This window comes from Cupressus sempervirens, chromosome 1, assembly GCF_028749045.1.
Source record: "Cupressus sempervirens isolate cs-2001-9-10 chromosome 1, ASM2874904v1, whole genome shotgun sequence".
Taxonomy (NCBI): domain Eukaryota; kingdom Viridiplantae; phylum Streptophyta; class Pinopsida; order Cupressales; family Cupressaceae; genus Cupressus; species Cupressus sempervirens.
The window spans coordinates 477,185,068-477,207,528 of record NC_143118.1 but is presented as its reverse complement, the minus strand read 5'-3'; the positions used below and the strand labels follow the sequence as shown (position 1 = coordinate 477,207,528).

The 22,461-nt window shown below is 41.0% G+C and overlaps 1 protein-coding gene across 6 annotated transcripts in view; it reads left to right on the top strand.

Moving 5' to 3' along the window:
- The first annotated feature begins 245 nt into the window (after nt 1-245).
- The window catches only part of ELP6 (elongator protein 6), a 141,858-nt gene continuing 119,642 nt past the window's right edge, over nt 246-22,461 (top strand). The window contains exons 1-3 of one of the 6 annotated variants that reach the window (XM_089828456.1): nt 280-433; nt 557-601; nt 713-825. In XM_089828456.1, the coding sequence (XP_089684582.1) occupies nt 568-601; nt 713-825 (147 nt within the window). In that variant the 5' untranslated portion in view covers nt 280-433; nt 557-567. Of the gene's footprint in view, nt 826-22,461 lie in introns of all 6 variants that reach the window. The other 5 variants (XM_089828426.1, XM_089828448.1, XM_089828440.1 and 2 more) reach the window with 5 other exon arrangements.

Sequence of the window (22,461 nt, the reverse complement as noted above, 5' to 3'; positions counted from 1 at the left end):
GACGTTAAAATTTTATCTATCTATCTATCCTTTCAAATCACAATTGCATTTCTAAAACGAGAATGTAACAACAAAATATGGATCATCCTATCAGATCACAAGTGCATTTCTAAGAAAAAATTAATATATTCACAATTTTAATTCAGAACTATTTAACCTTATTCTCACTCATCTACACCTCTACAACCATTATGCGTTGGGCAGAAACTATGATATTGTTACATTTTCTCCTTCACAATAGTATACTTTTAATTAGTAGCAAGGCTATTACTGTTTTGGTATTTCTGTCCGTTTAATTTGTTGGGAATTGTGTGTCTGAAATATGTGTGCTCGTTACCTATAGTCTTGGTTTTAGGATTTGTTCGTTGAGTCTATTTCCAGCCGGAGTGTCGTATGGTTTGACTGGACAAGGAATTGCAGCAAATTTCTTTCGGTATTTGATTTATTTCTGCGAATCAGAATTTGACTCTTTATGTGCAATCTTACAACTCCTTACAGCAAACTGTTGTGTCGCAATTTTGTAAGCCATTTTGTATTCTTTTGATTACATTAAAAGGTCCGTATTCAATGGCATTATTGGATGAAGCCCTGCACTTGGAAGGTAACAAATTGCTGCAACCCGGGAAGGTTCTACTTGTCAAAGATTGCGTAGCTACTAGCGGTGCTTTCATTCTTACTCATCTCATCAAGAAATTATTATGTGGGACCTCAGACTCTGTTGTATCGAGCAAAGCAAGTAGTCAAAATCTTTTGCAGAGTGGTTTGGTGCTGTTTGTAGGCCTGAGCGAGCCCTTTACACATTATGAACGAATTGCAAGAAAACTCGTAAGTATTTCAATTTCAAATCAATTTTTATTGGTTGTAAACAAGAATTTGCATGCGTTTGGTTCAAGATCATTTGGTTGGCAAATCGCCTTCCACGTCTTGAAACGTGCATTTTTCACAAACCGAGGATCATGAATAACATGAATGACACATTTGAGAGTTCAGCTAGAATTGATTACGCAACTTTGCATTAAAAAAAATCTGCCATGTAGCTTGCTTCAAGTGAGGTTGTCTACTGAATGTGTCCTCCTAGTTACATCCAAGTTAATGGCATTCAATTTTTGGGTTGTTTTTAACACTTACAAATGAGGAACACGTAGCAGTAAACTATAGGGATATTCATTCTAACATTGTTAATGGTAAGATCTTAGGCTATGGCAAATTTATAAAATCACATAGAACAAAAGGTATTGTTGAATTTGCTGAGTTTAGGCTCTAGGCACCATGTTTCGTCCCCCTGTTTGTGCCCTCACTGGTTGTGGTTGGTTATTCCCAAGGGCTTTAAGAAGAAAATGTTTAATAATAAGTTACATCCTCTTCAGTACTTTCCCATGCGATTGGTCCTAAGGCAACAAAGTTTTTACTGATGAGAAGCAGTTTTATCTAATCAACAAGAGCTTTCTTCAAATATGGCTAGAGAAAGTTACCTGCTAAAGTTGCATCCTCCTACATAGATAAGGGCATTTTGAATGTTGAGGTGAATATCAAAATGGAGGGCAGCCTCTTCCCAATGATTGTAGTGGTGCAATTAGAGTGTCTTTCTTTGAGTTGTAATTTTCAGAACCCACAAGTTGAGTGGGGAGAATTGAATTCCGAGCCTCTATCAAACTCTCAGGTCCAGCAGGGCCTGGTGACACCTGCAAAATCATCACGTGAACACTGTTCTCTGGTTTAGCCCGGGGCTTGTAGTGAGGACAAATAATCTTGCTGAAGTTCCAGCCATTACAAGAGGACAGTTGCTTGCCAAGGTTCACCATATCATAGAAATGAGGATTTGTGGAAATATAGAGGGCTAGCAGCTTTGTAAAACATTTGGGGATATTCAAAGGATTTGAACTACTTTTGAAAGTTTTAAAACCACTTATACATTCCTTCTTCCTCTAACGGGGGCTCAAAATTACTAGTGATATGGACGACAGCCCTGTGGTTTTGCTCAGAACAGGCATGAATGGTATTTTGAATGAAAAGAATGTTGAAGTTGAAAGAGGGCCAACCCTTGCGCACAATTGACCCCTATAAGAGAGGCAATCCTTATTTAACACTGCAATTATTATCATGGGAAGAAAAGCATGTAAAAGACATTATGAAATATGGTAGGATAACAGCCAAATCAAACTTATGCCACTCCTTTCTGGAAAGGCCTTCTAAGCTTGACCTTAGGCAATCATGATGAGTGTTGCAGTGGAGTGCTTTTCTGGTGGGATTTCATTTTATTTTCTCCTCCTTATGCTTCCTAATTTGATTCTCTATGTGTCTCCTACTTTTTAAGTCTGCAGTGGACAAGGAACACAAGGTTTTTCCTGTTGAGAAGTTAGATGCTTGGATCTGTCAGTGTGCTGTTTTCTCTCAGAGCTCTTTCTCTAGCTGAATTTACTTGCAATGGGTTATTTATCAGTGTTTCTCTGTGAGTGTGTGAGGTGGTAATATTTTTCTAAGTTGGAGCTGTGTCCAGTGAATACCGTGACTAGTCTGAGCAGCAGTAGTGGTGGCTCTTTCTGAATCTGGCAGTTCTTCATTCATTTTGATCTTCCTTTTCCTTCTCATCTAGTTTTCACAAACTCCAGGAATAGTTTGGCTATGAAGTTGCTGGGTGGAGCGTTTAGATTTGTTTTCTGTCTACATAGTTTGAAGACATTATGTCGTGAATCTGTGATTTATCTGTTTTTTGTGGCTCTAAAGAATGCAGAACCTTTTTATCATAGGACTACCAAGAAACCTGTTTGTGATGCTTAAGAATATAAACAGGCAGGGTATCTGCTAGTTGACTTATGACTATCTATCCCTATAGGAATTGCTTTTCCAAGGTGAGTGAAAAGCTTAGTACGTTCCATGTAAACTAGAAATCCTTTTGTTGAGAAGGTGCTTGCAGTGCTCACTCCTTTTGATCCTAAATAGACCTTTCCCAGTTATACATTTTTCAACGTTGTGGTGGCAGGGAATGAGTTGAATAAATTTTGGATTGTCTGTTGTTTTAGAACCACTTTGCCTAATGGGAAGGGGAGAAGCTGTGGAAAAGTTAGCCTCTGATATTTCCTCCTCGAAAGATTCTATTTTAAAGGAACCTCCAAACAAACTGCTGTGATAGATGTTGTGGTGACCATTGGCAGAAAATATTTTGATTAGACTGAAATATATTTCTGACCTAAAGCACCTTGCTGCTGTTTAGAAGACCAGACCAATCAAACTTATTGAGAGGTAAAACAGTCTGATATTTTGTGCCTGCAAGTTAAGGAATTGAAAATTGCTGCTAGTATAAGGATCATATTGCAACACATGTCAATCTAAATTAACACTTTTGTCAACAAGGAGCACGAGAAATAATTTTATATCTCCACTAAACATGTCCAGAAAACTAATGTGTACAGAACAAAGGATTTTTTTTTTATCAGCAGCTCAAGATTTCTGCATTCTTTATTATATGATGAGTCATGGGAATCAGGCTAGTATGAATTTTCATGACTCGTCTTTGTTAGAGTGAAGCGTTAATTTAATTTTGTTTATTAAATTACCTTTACTCCCTTCTTAAGATTCACTTTATGCACTTTACATTTCCATTTAGTAATTAATTAGTAATTATTAAATGTCATTTGCCTCTTAGAGTTTTCCTTTTAGGTTTTTGATCTCCTATAAGGATTGATCTTTTGTAAATATCTCTCATTTTTTCAGTCTGATACTATAATTTACATATTCTCATAACAAAACCCTTGCCTCTTCTTTTCTTTTTTTTCTCTATGACAGGTTCTTGCATGCAAGTATTCTTCGGGCTTTGTGGATTTGTATTGCTCAAATCCTTCATGTCATCAGAGCCGGATCTACTGTAGCTTGTTTAGTATTGGGAGAAAAAGAAGAACGAGGTTTTGATAGAACATATCTGGTGTTTTTCGGGTATTTTATGTGAGAATAGTGGAATCTCTGATTTTCAAAGCACTTTGAGGCCAAACAGACATAACGGTTGGATTCAGAAGGCATCAAAACCCCCATTTTCATATAAAATTTGTCGATTTTGGACAACGTTGACTGGGGAGGCAAATGTTTTTTGCATAACAGGGTCGTACAACCTCTGCATGCACTCCGAGGTGAAAAATAATAATAAAAAATTGCATTTTTTGACTGCTGGCAGTTTAAAATCACCACAACGGTTATTGAAATTGCTAGTGGTCATGGTAAATCACCATGGTGACCGCAGGCGGTTAGCCTTAACTGCAACGACCATTAGCCCCTGCCCCACCGCAATGCCGCCGCTGCTTTTCTGCCATGCCACCACCGCCAGAGGCCGCCACCTTGCTGCCGCTCTGCTTGCGCTTAGCTAGAGCGATGCCCGAGAGCCATCACCACCAGGCCATGTCGCTCGACCTTCGCTCAGTGCATTTTTTTAATTTAAAAAAAATAAAAATAAAAAATTTCTTGCCTTCTGGAGGCCTTGGCAATCATCACTCTAACTTGAGCATTTAGGGGTATTTTTTCAATTCGAAAGAAGCGCTAGAAAGTTGATTTAGAGGCAGAGACAATGGTGCAGGTATTTTTTGGATTTTTTTCCAGTTTGGTACTTGTTTTTCGCTCAAAGTCCAATGATGTCTTCAATCTTTCGAGGGGCATAACTTGCTTGTTATAGCTCCATTTTTCAATCCAGAAAAATACCAATATTTTATATCAGGTATTTTATAGTCATTTCACTAGTATTTTATACCAGGTATTTATGATACACAACTAAAGTTTTTTTTGTGCTCTATTCTTGTATACACATTCCTTTTGCAAGTTGGGGTTCGGTTTTTTGCATTGTAGGGGGTGTTTTTTCATTATTTTTTGTTATAATATTAGCATATCAGAAAACTTCAAAACCCCTTCTTAAAATAATGGCCGAGACCTCTTCTTGTCTAGTACTTCTAAACCCACACAACTATCACACATGGAAATGTCATATGCAGCGACTTCTCTGTTCAAATGGTTTGTGGTCTTGTTTAGATACAGTGCAGCTAGAATTTTAGAGTCAATATCAGACTTTGCAACATAGGAATAAGATAGATGAAGCCATGGGTCTGATTTCTTTGAGTGTTTCAGACAACTTACAGTTTCATCTTGATGAGTGTTCAACCCCTCAAGAAATGTGGGGCAAGTTCAACAACTTGTTTGGTACCATCAACGAGTTCAGAGCACCTCAGATTGAGGTAGAGCTTACTTCTCTTGTACCCGATGCTTTCCCCTCTATTGAGGACTTTCTTATGAGGTTCAAACAACAGAGAACTTTGTTACAGGGATGCGGGAAAGAGAAGACAGATAAGGAGTGCATATATTTGATTCTATCAAAGCTTTGAGGAAAGTTTCAGATTTTCTCTTCCACCTTCTATTCCACTATGGATGCCTTGGGTCCCAGATTTTCTTATGCCCTCTTTTGAGGTCTTTTGTGATCGATTGACTAAAGAGCAGTCCAAGCTTACATAGTTGGATACTATCATTGTTTCAAAGACACAAGCATTGGTTGCTCAGACATCTAGAGGGAAGCCGAAACGGAAACCAAAGCTCAAGATAGATTCAACAGGGAGCGAGTTCCTCCAAGCCTACTCCTAAATTAGATGCTCGGAAACCCTCTTCGAAGGGTAAATCTTCTAAGTTTGGTGAGTCTTCCAAGTACACAGGTGATCCTTGCAGTTTTTGTGGCAAGGAAGGACATCCAGTTTTCAGGTGTTGGAAATGTCTTGAGGCTTTAGAGGAGGCCATGCAACAGCACAATATTGCTTCTCCGAAGCCACCACCTCCAACTTCAGTGAAAGGACATGCTCTTTCTGCATGAGCATTGTCTTCTACAACTACTTGGATTCTTGATTTAGGTGCTTCACATCATATGACACACTCACTTGAATTGGTTACCTCACTTGCTCAGAGTGTTACTACACAAATTGCAGTTGGTGATTCTACACAACTTTCAGTCACAGGTTCAAGAACTATCTCTTTAGAGGGTGGTTCACTATAGGCTGTTCTCTTGGTTTCGGCCATTTCTACAAACTTCCTGTCTATCTTTCAGATTTGTTATTATGGCTCTGGTAAGATAGTTGAGTTCTCATCACATGATGTGGTTATTCGAGACCTCCACGATCTTGACTTGCTTGTTGCTACAGGGAGTGTTGATCGTCAGTCTCACTTATATCAATTTGATGGCTTTGAGAGCTCTGATTCTACAGGTGTTTCTCTTATTGCTCATGCAGACACAGTGAGCAAACTTTGGCATGAGCGTTTTGGCCATGTCAGCTACAAATATCTACAAAAAATGAGTACACAGGAGTTAGTGATTGGGCTACCTAAGATCTCTTGTACTGACGGTGTTTGTCAAGGTTGTGCACTTGGCAAACATCATAGAGATCCATTTCCATTAGGTAGATTTACACGTGCTAAGGCACCACTGGAGTTGATACACAATGATCTTACGTCATTCCCCACTCCATCTTTTTCAGGTGCTCGATATGTGCTTACTTTCATAGATGACTTCTCTAGATGCACATGGGTGTACTTTTTGAAATACAAGTCTGATGTCTTTGATTCATTTCAAATCTTTAAGACATTTGTGGAGAAGCAGTCTGGTCAAGCATATATGCACTAACAATGGGAAAATATGTGAATTAGTCTTTCAGAGATTTTTTCACTGAGCATGGTTTACAGCATCAGTTCATAGTTCCCCATACCCCTCAGCAGAATGGGGTTGCAAAGAGAAAGAACATGACATTATGGGAGATGGCCAATTGCATGATACAGTCTCGAGCTATGAGTTCTTCATTTTGGGCTAAGGCTATCAATTGTGCCAATTATATTCAGAATCAGATGCCTCACAAGGCATTGTGACACATGACTCCTGAGGAGGCTTGCACTCATGTCAAGCCAGATGTTTCTACTTTCCGCATTTTTGGTAGTGAGGCTTGGGCATTTATTCCAGATGCTTAGCGGAAAGCCATGGAGAGGAAGAGCCGACCACTCATCTTTTTTGGCTACTGTGACGATGTGAAGGCGTACAAGTTGTTTGATCTTGATTCCAAAGATGGCTTGTTTCGGCGAGATGTTCAGTTTGATGAGCATTATCCTCAAATGAGCCATCATCACCAGGGTCTCCCTCACTACTCAATACTTCCTCTACTCCTCCACAGGATTATGCATCCTCTGAGGAAGATCTTGATATTGAGCCCCCTTCACCTCCACCAATTGTTCTGTGAGTGCCCAAGTGGGCTCGTGATACTGTTAATGTAGTAGGACCTATGGTAGGTGATCCTATAGATTCTCGTTGCACTCGTGCTCAAACTTCTGGTACTGGACTCTTGAGTCATGCCATTTTAGATGATCCACAAAGTTTTTCATAGGCGACAAGACACTTAGAGTGGGATAGGGCTATGGATGATGAGTACTCTTCTTTGATGAAGAACCACGCGTGGGATCTTTGTCCTCTTCCAAAAGGAAGAAAGTTGGTTCGGTGCCAGTGGGTGTACCGTACCTAGTATGCTACAAACGGTTCTATTGACAGGTACAAGGCACGTCTTGTTGCAAAGGGCTTTTCACAGGTTGAGGGTATTGATTACTCTGAGACCTTTGCTCCTATTGCCAAGATGAATCCTATTTGTCTTGTACTCTCTCTTGCAGCTTCACAGGGACGGACAATTTTTCAGATGGACATGAAGAGTGCCTTTTTGTATGGAGACCTTCATGAGGAGATCTATATGGAGCAACCTCATGGTTTTGTGTAGGACTCTTCATTGGGATGTAGGCTTCAGAGGTCTTTATACGGTCTCAAACAGGCCCCTTGGGCTGGTATGAGACGATGGATTCCTTCTTGCTTGCTTCACAGTTCACTCAATGTCATTCCGATCCTACAATGTACATTCAATGTCATGGGGCTGACTTATTGATACTTGTGCTTTATGTAGATGATCTCATCATTACAGGTAGCTCATCCTCCACGATACAGTGTTCAACGAGCCTTGAGAGAGCAGTTTGAGATGACAGACCTTGGACTTTTGCACTATTTTTTGGGCCTATAGGTTGTTTAGACTTTAGATGGCATAGCCCCACTCCAACAAAAGTATGCTCTTGATATACTTTAGAGATTAAACATGCTTGATTGCAAGCCTACTCCCACACCTTTTCAATTGGGTGTTGTTTTCTCTACTACGTGCACTACTCCTACAGTGGATTCCACTTTATACAAACAACTTGTGGGTAGTTTGTTATACCTGACACACACACATCTTGATATTTCCTTTGCGGTTGGACTTGTCTCTCGATTCTCACATGATCTACATGAGAATCATTGGCAAGCTTCCAAACGTATCTTGAGGTACATTTGAGATACTACATGTTATGGCGTTCACTACACATCAGGGGATCCCTACATTGTTGGTTACACAAACTAAGATAAGATTGGGCTAGTGATATTGATGATCGCAAGTCTACTTTTGGATTTGTCTTTTGTCTTGGTTCTGGTCCATGGTCTTGCAACAAGCAAACATGCTCACGCATTATCATCTATAGAGGTAGAGTACATGACAGTTGTGCTAGCTAGTCAAGAGGTTTTGTGGCTTCGACAATTGACGACAGAGTTTGGATTTCCTCCTGATAGTCCCACCTTTCTATGGTGTGACAATCAAGTGCTATCCACATTTCCAGCAACCCAGTTGAGCATTAGTGTGTTACATCCCAATTTTTGCCCTAAAAAAAAATATTTAAAGCTAAACATAACCATTGAACCAAAAATAGTTTTTCATGTTCAAGTGAAATTCATTTATAAAAGCCGTTGTTATTATAGCCGTTGTTTTTATTTATTCATGTTCATGTGAAATTGAAGCAGTTATCATTAGCCGTTGCATCGATTTAAATTATCCTATGAAGTTGAATTAGTTAAATTTAGCCGTTGTGATCATGCGAAATGAAGTCAGTTAAATTTAACCGTTGCATAGTTACGAAGAATCAAATAGTAATTATGATGAAATATCCTAACAATTTTTATCTAACAATTTATAAATCATGAATTGATGTTTTGGCGAGAATGTTGCTTTTTAAAGGTTGCAGGATGAAGACCCGAGAGAGAGGGGAAGCATTACGAAACGAGGTCATCGGAATGGGATGGACATAAGATTCAGTTATCAGGAATGACAGGTTTGATCTAAAAATCGCCCTGACAAGTTTATTAAGACTCAACAACAAATTTCTTAGTGGAATTCCGCATGAGCTTAAATTAAAAAAAAATATAATATAAATAATAACTATAAACAAAATTCTTACCTTAATTTAATTTAACAAATAATAATATTATCTTACGTTATCTTACTCTCTTAATTAAGATCATAAATATATAAACACAAGATGGCACCGTTACATTTAAATTTCTAATCCAATAAGCCACTTTGTATGTACATATTTATAAACTTATTAAAGACAATAAAATAATATAAAATAATATTATTATTTGACTCTTCAATTTCTCTTCCCTCTTCTTTTTTTTCGTTTTCTTCCTTATTGATATGATTTTTTTTTTTTAAAATACATCTGAGGAAGAAATTGTATTGGGGTCTTGTAACGGCAGGAAGCCGTAGGGACAAGATTAGTTTTATTTATAGTGCTTGTTCTTGTCATTTCTGAGATATGGAGAACCGACTATCTTCCTCACGTTTACCCTCTGAGTAATACTGATTTTGTTTTGCTTAAGAGCCGTCTACCATTGAATAGCTTTGCTGATATACTCTGCTATCCTCACACGCCCGTGGAGACCAGAGAAGGTCGTGTAAGTTCAGAACAACAACCACTGCAAGCTCTGTGTCACGTAAGACGACTAAGTGAATTTCCCTTAATTCCGTTTCTCAATTACATTTTTTTTTCATTGCTGAGTCGGCTTTCTTTTTGTCTTTTGTAATGATTTCAATACTGAGGAAACCGTATAACTCGTGTTTGTTTCTTGAGCAGTTGTGTGTGCATATGGTCTAAGTTTTGTCTTTTAAAAACCATGTGGATATAGCAGGTTAAGCTTAAAACAAATATAAATGTTTATTCAATCCCAGTCGTATGTTTGGATACAATTTGCCAAATTTCTTTCTTTTGAATAAGTCTGTAGGTATAACTTAAGACTCTTCCTTTTAATCTCTGGATAAGTATCAAAATAATTGAGGTAGTATGAAGAAAAAAAACCACCGGCTATTGCTAGAAAAGTGATAAGGTGCCAGCCTTATAGATATGAGGGTAAAAGATCAGGCACCAGAGAGTCACCAGATGATGGCCCGAAATGTGGTAATAAGATGTTGATAAACCTGTAAAAATAATAATAAGAATATAGTCAGTAATTAAAAATTTACTCAATAAAATCTAATACAATTTGGCTCATGCGATTCCACTTTGAAAATTAATTGTCGAGCTGAGTGGTGGAGATCGGGTTATAAAAACCCACCTATGAAATCCCTGGCCAGGGCGATTATTAGGCAGATTTGCCACAACAATATGATTGCGTTGATGTTCTGAAGCTTTAGTTATTCAACCGAATAGCTGTTGGGACCTCAACCCACCTAAGTACTCCGATGACTGGATCAAATGAATGTCCCAAGCTTGACCTCAGGGTAGGGGGGGCCGTTCTATTTAATTAGAACTTGTGGGGATAAGTAAAAAGGTCCGCGGTTGGGAGGTTAAGCCTATGATAATACTTCTCCTCTCACCAAAGTTAGAGCTCGGACAATTGATTGGAAAGGTCTCCCAAGTTAATTAGTATGTATCTTTTTGCTTTAAAGTTAATATTCTTTTATTTTCAGCTGAAAAGATTTTCTTCGGAAAAGATAGATGTTATCATGTTATATGCAACTTCTGTTCCAGAAATTTTATGTCTAGAATTAAATTTCAGTTTTTAGTTAGATTCAATTTTTCAGTAATTAGATTAAATTTAATTTTAGTTATTCGATTAGAATAATTTCAGAACTCAGTAGATTTATTTTCAGCAATTAGTTTAGATTTAATTTCAGCTGACTTTGTAATTTGATCGAATAGGATGTGAAATGGAAATATAATTAACGTATTACAAATCAGTTGGTTAAATGTTGAAAGTAGATGTAGAAAATCCAGCTGTTACCTATGGTATCAGAGCGCTGGGTTCAACCCTGAACATAGGGCACATCACGTTCATGAAATCTAATAAAGATGAATACGAATACAAGATGCTAGTACGTAGAACGCCCCGCAAGAAAACACGACATCCTATATTTCCTTACCTCATTAAAAATATGACTAAGTACGACTATTCTTGCTGCTCCGAACCTTGAGATGATGAAACATGGTATCAAGCCATACAACGAATGAAGAAGGAAAGGATTCGATGGACTCCTGCCAAGAAGGTAGCGTACAGGAACAAACTGATTCAAATTTGGAACTTACAGCAGAGCAATTCTCTCCTTCATTTTCATAGATCTTGGATGGTACGAGACATGTACCAAACAAAACCAGAAGATGCAGAACAAAAATAAACATATTCTATGAATATAGACAACCTCAATAGAGGAATTTTGTAAATAAATAATTGCTTTGTCGAGCAATGAATTTTGTAATTAAAAGTTTTGCCTTGCTTTGTCGAGCAATGGATATAAAATTTGTAATTAAAAACTTTTTTGCTTCGTTGAGCAATAAACATTTTGGCTTTGTTGAGCAATGGATCTGTTTTTGTAATTTTGCTTTGCTGACCAATAATTTTTCAATATAGATCTTGACAAACAATGGGAAACAAACTTTTCTTTTGAGCAACAAAGACTAAATTATAAACTTAACTTTGTAAATTAACAGTTGCAATTTCTGAAATACAACATGAATAACAATGAGAATGTGGAAAACCGAGAGATAGTTCAAGAGAACCATCAAACATCTAACGAGCTATTACTTCAAATTCTTCAAGAAACACAATTAAAATTAGAAGCGATGGATAGAAGAATGAGTGAGATGGCAGCCCAGATAGGGCAACATTGCGAGGAAACACAAGAAACACCCAGAGCTGAAACTGAAGTCTCAGAACATAATAGGACTCCCTCCCCTAAGCAAACTGATAAACAAAAGAAAAAGGAAATTGTGGCTGACTTATCAGCTAATATTAAGAAAATTAAACCTCCTAAGTTCTCTGGTACTGATTCTGGAGAGGAAGCCAAAGCATGGCTAACAGAGATGGAGCAATATTTTGAGATTCAGAACTTTTCAGAGACCTCTAAGGCAGTTTGGGGTATATATCAATTCACTGGGGAAGCAACAACTTGGTGGGGAAACACCAAGGTAGAATTGAACATCAGATCTACCGACATTACTTGGGAGAAATTTGTTAACATATTTAGAACTCGGTGGCTATCTCAAACTTTCTATGATCAGAAACTCATGGAGTTTCAAAATTTGAAACAGGGAGAATTATCAGTTCACAAGTATTGGGAGAAATATACCAGGCTACTTAAGTATGTACCACCCTATCAATAGGATATCAATCTAAAAGTAAGAAAGTTTATTATGGGATTGAATAACAGGATGGGGGAAGCCGTAGATGTCCTTGCACCTCGAACCATGGAAGAAGCTTTGGAAAAAGCTGTTTGCAAGAGCATAAGGTTAAGAAGGATGATTTTATTCGGGATAATAAGAGAAAGACCAATTGGAATTCAGAAGGTGTTGAATCCGGACCACCAAGGAAACAGTTTAGGGACTTTAAGAACAACAAACCTGAAAACAAAAGCAGCGGAACCAGAGATAATCAGGGAAGCTTTCATATAAACAAAAACGACAAAAATAATGAGAAAAGAGGACCACCGGGAGGTTGTTTCATTTGCAAAGAGAACCACTTTAGGAGACAATGCCCTAACCTCAATCAGCAACAACGCCCATCCTTACCGCAGCAACAATAGGTCTTTCAACAAAGAATTCATGCAGCCTTAGATAACAAACAGGTAGAACAGTAGATAGGACCCATCGAACACCGGGTAAGATTTATGGTAATCCTGTAACTATTCTTATTGATACTAGAGCAACAAAATGTTTTATTTCACCTAGATTATTAAGTAAATTTCCAAAAAGATCTGGATTTATGGCAAAACTGTGGACAGTCGAATATGCAAACCAGACAAGGGCCAAAGTAGAGCAATGCCTGTTTGAAGCCCAGGTTGATTTTCCAAACTTTTTCACAGAACTGAATTTATATGTAGCACCATTAGGATTTTATGATATTATCATAGGAATAAATTGACTCAGCGAACACAAGGCTAAGGTAGATTGCCTTGCCAAAACAATGAATTGCGTAGATGACCGAGGTAGGCCCACAAGTATTTCAGGGGTCAGACATGAAATAAGAGCCCAGTAGATTTCAGCAATGCAGCTTAAGAGGTATGGAAGAAAAGGTTGTGAAATATTCGCAGTAAAAGTTGAAGATTTAAGGGAAACCACATACGAAGATGATTATATTTATGAAGATGGGGAAATTAAGAAAAAATAAAAAGAATCATTTGAAGAAAAATATCCCTATCTGAAGAACTATCAAGATGTATTCCCTGAGGAACTTCCTGGATTACCTCTGTCGTCGGTAGAAATTGTGTATCAACCGACCGGTCCTTTCAGAAAGGTTCTTGTTATGTAGTCGACGGGTCCCTTCGGAAAGGTTTTTTGTTATGTAGTGACATGTTGTATGTGGCCGACAGACTCTTTCGAGAAAGTTCTTTGGAAAGTATTTATAACCCCTTCGGGAAGCATTGTAAGGGGGAGATCTGATCATTCAAACATAATGTAATGTTTTGGCATATGCGAATAATAATAAGAAGAGTTCTGCTGTTCGTGTTCGTGTTCATTATCTGTGTGCGATTCTTAATTAACCTATGCGGTAAACATTTGGCGCCGTTGCCCGATGGACCTGGTACGCAGGCAGGTGGATATGAATTAAATGCCGAATCAGTTGAACAAAGATAAGAATAAGCTGAAGGAAAAAGATGACATACGCATTGCGCAGGAAAATTTAATTCTGGCTCAACAGACAGAGCGTCGAAGGAGATTCCAGAAGATTGCCGACGAAAACAGGAGTGCGGAAGGATTGTTGAAGGAGATTCGACAACGGCTTGATTTGGTGGAAGAAGCGAGGGAGGAGTTTCTGAACTTGCATACGCCACGGGAAGAGAATCCTGACAGAAGGAGATAGACTCGCACGGCTCGGAGTGCCGAGGGACCATGAGCGTGGAGTGACCTCTTCGTTCGAGATATACTTCCGGAACAAACAGCTTCGGTTGACGAACCCTCTTCTTCACCAAACAGCGCGGAAGCCGAAAACAGCGTGGAAGCCAGAAACAGCACGGGTGTCCAGAATAGCGCGGGTGTGCAGAACAACGTGGGCGCTCAAAACAGCGTGGGAGTGCAAAACAACGCAGGTACACAACAAAACCCCCAACATACAGTGATAATGACAACTCCGAAAGAAAAGTTGCCTAAATTTGATGGTGATGAAGCAACTGATCCCATTCGACATTGTAAAACATGTGAAACGATTTGGAGGGCAAATGGCATAACAAATACAAACGAATGGATCCGACAATTTTCCGCTACCCTACGGGGTGTTGCGATTGATTGGTTTACTGATACTGATCCACAAAAGTTAAACACTTGGGATAACATTAAGAAGGAGTTCATCGCAGAATTTCAACTTCTGCGTGACGATAATGAAATTGTAGCGGAGATATTCAATACCAAGCAATAGAAGAATGAAACAGTACGGGTCTTCGCCAGGAGGTTGATGGACTTAATCAGTAAAATGGAGAATAAGCCGGCAGATGGGCTTCAGAAAAGATGGTTCATTGAAGGCCTTCACCCGAAGCTGAAAAAAAAAATGAAGATCGTGCCACCATCGACATATACTGAAGCGTACAATCGGGCAATGAACCTCGAAAGTGACCAAAAGACAAAAAAGAAGAAGACCAGCTCATCCGATTCAGATGCCGATGAGCCTTCAGGAGAAGATAGCAGCGATGATGAAGCAGCAAGAAAGTCCGTGCTCTTCAGAAGGATATGCTTCGGATGATGAGGGAGTTCAAAAACATGAACAAGGAGACCAAGGGCAACGACCTATGGTGCACAGAGTGTAAGAAAGAAGGCCATACGAAGGGATCATGCCCAAAAGATGAATTTTGTGAGATTTGCCAGATTCTGGGACACCCGATAAAGGAATGCTCTTTCAATTTGAAAACAAGAACACCGCAGCAAGTGTTCCTGACACAGGAGGCATCCCCGCCAGGAGGGAACGGGAACACCAGTACGGAAGGTGCCACATCAGGTGGATATAGAAATAACCGACGCAACAACAACAACAACAACAACAATACCGGCAACAATAATGGCGGAAGGAGCCGAATTCAATATGATGCCAATGGTCGGCCAATTGTTCAATGCCGCGCATGCAATTTGTGGGGTCACTTTGCTCGAGAGTGCACAACGGCCAACACAACTAAGTTGTTATGCTGATGGTGTGGACCCGGCGATTATGACGATGCTAAGTGCCCAAAGTTCGGAGTAAACTTGATTACTGTCGGGATGGACGAGGAAGAAGTTCTGGCAATCACTCGGAAGCAGGCAAGGCTATACCCCGATCCAACGGAGGAAAAGAAGAGATTGGAGGAAGCACGGGCAGAGATCCAGAAAGTAACGCAGATAGAAATGGCACACTTGAAGGACACGGCGAGTACCTCCATACGGAATTGCGCAGAACAGAACATTGTACGGCAAATATTGCAAGCTGAGATACCCGTCAGGATAAATGATTTGATGCTCACTATGCCTCAACTCCGTACAACCCTCACAAATATAGTCCCGATTGCTAAGCAACCAGTAGAGTAGGAAAAGGAGAAACAGGGGGGCGCAAGTGCAGAAGACCTGATGCTGTTAGCTCTTTCATCTGGACGCTATCCGGCGGTTGTTGAAATGGGCATTCTCGGGACTGTGCTAATGGACACGATCGTGGACGGAGGATCCGGTGTCAATGTGCTACCAGAGGATACTTGGAAAAAGTTGGGACAGTCGACATTATGGCCACCTACCTTCCAGCTGTTAACAGCCAATCAACATGGAATCAAGCCATTGGGAATACTCATAGCGCAACCTGTGACAATTGGAACACAACCATTCCTATTGGACTTTGTGGTGATTCCTCTAAGGTTGAAAGGGTATGATGATATTTTGGGTCGGGGATGGCTGATACAAGCAAAGGCAAAGCACGATTGGAAGAAAAATACTTTATCACTTGAAAGCAAAGGCTGGAAGTATGTCATCGATCTGCACACTCAGATGGTCGGGGAAGAAGCCCTATCGTCAGATTTTGAAGGAGAAGAGGATGACAAGGGGCAAAGTATGGAACCAGATCAGGAGGGAGTTCTTCGACTGGAAAGAGATGACGATTTGGATTCAGTAAATGGTCTCTACCATTGGCAGATAGAGGATTATGAATTGTTTCAAACTTGCAACGTACTGACAATAGAAGAACACAGTACTGATGAATTTCCAAAGGAGTTTACTGAAATGAAGGAAGGAGATGCGTCACTCGATGTGACCCCGGCACATAAGTTCACTGAGGGGGAACCGATCAAATACAATGAAGTCGTGTTGCAGACCATGAATTTGGGAGACAAAGTGGAACCACGGAACATACTGGTGGGAGACAACTGGGACCAAGTACTAAAGGCAGCAACATTCAAGATATTTTTAGAGTATAAGGATGTGTTTGCATGGACGTACAAGGACCTGAAGGGGGTACCACCGGAGTTGTGTGTGCACCGCATTCAGTTGATTGAAGGAGCAATACCTGTACGGAAGAGGCCCTACAGAATGAACAAAAATTATGCGGCACGGGTTACGGAGGAAATCAATCGGATGAGGCCGACATTATTTTCAAGGTGCAGACTAGTGCATGGGTGTCCTCGATAGTGATTTCACTGAAGGAGGACTCCATTCAGATTCGAATGTGTCGATTTTCGATGCCTGAATGCAGTCACCATCAAGGATTCGTTCCCAATCCCATTCACGAACAGCATCCTGGAGGAGGTAGCGGGACACGAGATCTACTCATTTATGGATGGTTTTTCCATTCCGACTACAATCAGATTTCAATCGCAGAGGAGGATAAACTGAAGACGACATTTGTCGTAGAAGATGGGGTGTATGCCTATAATCGGATGTCGTTCGGTCTGTGCAATGCGCCTGCGACGTTGGAAACTTTGAGGCATTTTTGGATGATTGGTCAGTGTTCAGTGCGGAGGACAAACATCTGGCAGCATTAGGCGAATGTATGGCAAGGTGCCGCCGTGTGCGCCTAGCCCTGAACCCGAAGAAGTGCAGATTTATAGTTCCACACGGAAGGTTACTCGGACACAGTCTGTAAGGAGGGACTGAAGACAGATCCGGACAAAGTGTGAGTCATATTGGAGATGCAGCCGTCCACCAATGTAACAGAGGTAAAATCTTTCCTTGGGCATATAGGGTATTACAGGTGTTTCATCAAAAAATTTGCTAAGATAGCATATTCGTTGGATAGGTTAACTTGCAAGATAATCATTCCGATGGGAGAAGGAACAGGATGAAGCATTTGAAGGACTCAAGGTACGACTGGCTACAACACCTATTTTGGCATACCCGGATTGGAATAAGGAGTTTCATGTGCATGTTGATGCATCGAACTATGCGATCAGAGCAACTCTCGCGCAAATAGGAAGCCACGGGTTGGATCAACCGATCTACTTCGCTAGTCGGTTGCTATCAAAAGCTGAACAAAATTATAGTACAACTGAACGGGAAGCATTGGGGATGGTCTATGCTATGCAGAAATTTCGACATTACTTGCTGGCTACTCCGTTTGTGTTTTATGTCGATCATCAGGCCCTGTTGTATATGATCAACAAACCAGTCATTCAAGGAAGAATCAGCCGATGGTTACTTCTGTTGCAGGAGTTTACCTTCAAGATCATTGTACGGCCAGGAAAGAAACATGTAAGCGTGGATCATTTGTCACGTATCAGAATAGGAGAACCGACAGACGGTGTAAATGATGACTTTCCGGATGCAAAGTTGTTTTAGATTGCTGCACTACCGGAGTGGTATACAAGCTTCGGCGAATACTTGTCAACGGGACAATTTCCAAATACCATGCCACCGAATGAAAGACGGAAGTTGGTGATACGGAGCGGAACATTTCAGCTGATTAATGGATTGTTGTATAAAATGGGACCCAATTAGATCTTGAGGCGTTGTGTCCTGGAGGAAGAAATTCCATGGGTACTGAAGGAAGCGCATGAAGGACCGCCAGGAGGACACATGGGGCCGGACACAACTGCACGAAAGATACTTCTAGTAGGATTATGGTGGCCAACAGTATACAATGACGCCAGGGAATGGGTTGTTGCATGCGATACATGTCAGCGAGCTGAGAAATCTTTGAAGAGAGACTTCATGCCTTTGAATCCTTCTCATGCTCAGGAGCTCTTTGAACGGTGGGGTTTGGACTTCCTAGGACCTCTGAAGACAAACAAAACTAGAAGGTGCCGTTACATTGTCATCGCGACGGAATACTTGACTAAATGGGTGGAGGCGCGTGCACTACCGCACAACTCAGTGGTAAGTAAAGCAAAGTTTATTTATGAACAAATAATTACCAGGTACGGCATTCCGTTACAATTAACGAGTGATAGAGGTGGATATTTTGTAAATCATGTGGTCCGACTGCTTACCATGGAGTTCAAAATTTATCATTCGCTATCAAGTCCATACTACCCAAGGGCAAACGGACAGGCCAAAGCTACCAACAAAATCCTGGTATCAATTATATACAAATCCTGCGCAGTTGAAGGGGAGGATTGGGAGGAGAAATTACCTTCTACTTTGTGGGCTTACTGCACGGCGTATAAAGTTACAACAGGACACACGTCGTTTCAACTGATGTTCGGACAGGAGGCCGTAGTACCAGCGGAATTTATGATACCAAGCCTTGGGATAGCACTAGAAAACAAGTTGGGCGACATGGAGAGCTTAAGGGAGCGGCTGTATAAACTGAACAGGTTGGAGGAGAAGCGATTATTAGCATAGTGGGCGACTGAAGTAACGCAGAATAGGCGAAAGGCATGGCACGATAAGCACCTGAAGCTAAACAGGTCTCAGCCCGGATAGTGGGTATTGAAGTATGACGGCCGGAATGAGATTAAACCGGGCAAGTTCAAAGTTAAGTGGGTTAGGCCGTATCAAATCCGGGAAGTAGGGGACAATGGAGCAATAAAATTATGGACTTTGGATGGACAGGAAGTGCCTCAGGCAGTGAATGGCTCGAAGTTGAAGGTATACCACGGCCGGAAGACTTCTGCATCACAGAATGGCCTTCGGGAGACCCCTTCATCGTTGCAGACCGACGATGTCGACGGTCGAAGGGAAAACTGACTTTGCTATTCATTATTATACAAAAAAAAAAGAAAAAAGAAAAATTAAAAAAAAAGAAAAAAAAAGAAAGTACCGTACGGTTTTCATATTTCAAGATGGTGCACGATTTTTTTTAAAGTTGATACATGGATTTTAATATTTGAAGACAATGTACGGGTTTTAATTGAAGATTGGTGTACGGTTTTAAGTGTAGTACGATTTTTAAAAGCAGTGTACGATTTTTAAAAGCAGTCTATGATTTTTTAAGAGCTGCATATTGTAACATCACATTGGGACCACCGTACGGATTTTAATAGCCTGAGAATGTACGGACTTTTTCACTGTGCGGATTTCACTACTCACCATATGGATTTATGGAGTTTGGGAGCATACATTTCATAAATTTCGAATTTGGCAATACTCCAAGTTAATGTACGAAAATTGGAGCCAAATTTTGTTAATTTTCATCGTACGGATTTTGCTGTATGGATTTTGAAGACTTGGGATATTGCAATACGGCTTTTTCAGAAGATTGAAATAGTGAAGACGCCTTCAGAATTGTTTCATCAAAACCCATGTGCGTGGCAGCTCCAGGAAAAATCAGAGGAAAATCCTAGGCCTTGCCTTGCAACAGTACAATTGGTTTGCTGAAAAGTGAAAGGAGGCATCCATATGCAATCAACAGGTAGTGTCACAAGTTTGAAGCCGTACGGATTTTATAAGAGAGGGAAGGGTCAAGTTACCATATGCAACTCTGTAGGGCATTGTACGGCTTGTTAAATCATTACCCATACAGAAGATTTCCATCATTTCAAGCGTATAGATTCCTTGTGAAGAGCAGTGTACGGATTTCACTGTACGGATTATTGAATGCAAGGTACGGATTTTTATGGAAACAGTATATGGTCTCTTCTGTAGTACAAAATTCTGGAGCCAGGTAATTGTATGGATTTCCATCCATATCATTGGGATTATGAGATCATAGGTTCTGAAGGGTAAAGTACGGAATCCAGCAGTAAGCAAGGCGGTTTTTGCAGTATATCAGTTCTAGTCGGATTCAGCATACTGTGGTCCCTATACGACTGATCAGTGAAGGGCATTGAAAATACCACCGTACGGATTTAGGGAGGGAAATTGTTGTACGGATTTGTGGTCTTTTGGTGGTACGGCTTTGTTATTTGATTTTCCTTCTAACTTTTTCAGAGTACGGATTTTCAAAGGTTGCAATTCACCATATGTGTTTGAAAGAATTCTTCACCGTATGGATTTGGAAGACCGTTAGGAAAAGACAAAGATATAACTGAAAAATGGAGTCTGCAGGTAGACGTATGTGGAAAAAACAACTATCACAGTTTGGAGTTGTAAAGGGCAGGAGCATGGCAGGTGCAGGTAGCTAGAATGAAGTCACGGCATAGACTATACAATTTGAAGGGTTGAATGGAACGGATTGCCGGAAATGGTGGCAAGAAACCCCTGATGATCATCCAATCAAAGCAAGCATCAGAAGGGCACAGGTTGAATGGGCCATTCAGATGCTTGTTTTTTGCATTCGAGATTATGAAGGATATCTACGTACCATGATTGAGACATATGGCAGAGCTTCTCGGAGGAGCACATTTCAGTATTTGGGCAGGAACTTGGTGGTATCATTCAAGGCAGCCGATTTCACACGTGTTTTTGGCATTCCAGGGCAGCAGGGCAAAAAGGTTCAGCTGAAGAAAATTCCAAAGGATGGGAAGCTATTTTTAATCAGATTAGTATGTGGAGATTTGACTGAAGCAGAGCAGGCGGCATTAGCTGAGACATCGAAGGGAAGGGGTTTAAAGAAAACCGACATTCAGGAGGGGTCATGGCGATGTCTGATGGACTTGGTCAAGAGTAGGCTCACGGGATCCTCTAGGGCATTTGATATCTCATTTCCGCAGGTGTCCATGATGAACGGAATAATGACTGGGAAAGTGTACGATTGGGCGTCTGTGCTGGCTGAATGGATGCATGAGTTTATGACTCTCCAGCACAATACCTTCTATATGCCCCATTACGCGATTGGTCTCTTCCTTGATGCAGCAGCATGGATGATTCCAACGGATGAGTTAGAGGCAAAGCCTGGACCACTGGCTCCGGGAGAACATCCTATCATGCGGTGGAAGCACTTGGACATAACCACTGGGCAGAAGGGTTCAGCAAGCCAAAAGAGGCCCCGGATGGACATGGCAGGTGATACTGACAGCAGCCGACAGGAGACGTCTTCTGAGCAGGACAGTGTGGAAGAAGGGGAAGGCGAGGATGATGAGGAGGTTCAGATTGTCACGGCTACCCCCTTGCTATTTCTGCGTGCTACAGTTCCTGTGACTTCCGAGTTGGTGCGAGGAGGTCTACACATGGCTCACATTCCTAGGTTTGGATAGACTTGGCGACCGATATTAATGATTGGAGGATTCCACTAGGCAGTCACACTAGCCGCACCGTGGCAACACGAGGTACGGCCTTCTCCTGTCCGGCCGGGAGTAGGATTTGCGGTGGGCTTTGCCCACCTGACAGCACCTGTCACCCGAGAGACTTCTTCAGCCCTTGTTGAAGCACTTCCGGTAGTAGCACCCGTGGCGCCTGCCATAAGTCAGCCAACAACAATTGTTACCGTAGCACAGTCAACAGAAGTTTAGGAACTTCCAGTAGAGAACGTACCAGACGAAGGAATGCAGGAGTGTAGGGACCTAGCGCAGTCCGAACAACCAGAGGTCATGGATAGAGCTAGTGTTTTTTTGAGGCAACAGTTCCGACTCGTTCCTGACAGGCATGGCTCGTCCATTCAGTCTCCCAGCTATTCTGGAGTAGCACCTGTACCAGAGCCTCAGTCTCAGGAGGAGGGAATGCCACATGCCGTGATTGCGTTGACAGCAGAGGAGGCGGCTCCGGATGTGGGCATGACTCCCATTGATGAGGAGGAGAATAGTGATGCGGAATGGTCATTGGAGGACTTCGCCAAGGAGGATTACGGGTCGGATGAAGACAGGTGCAGGG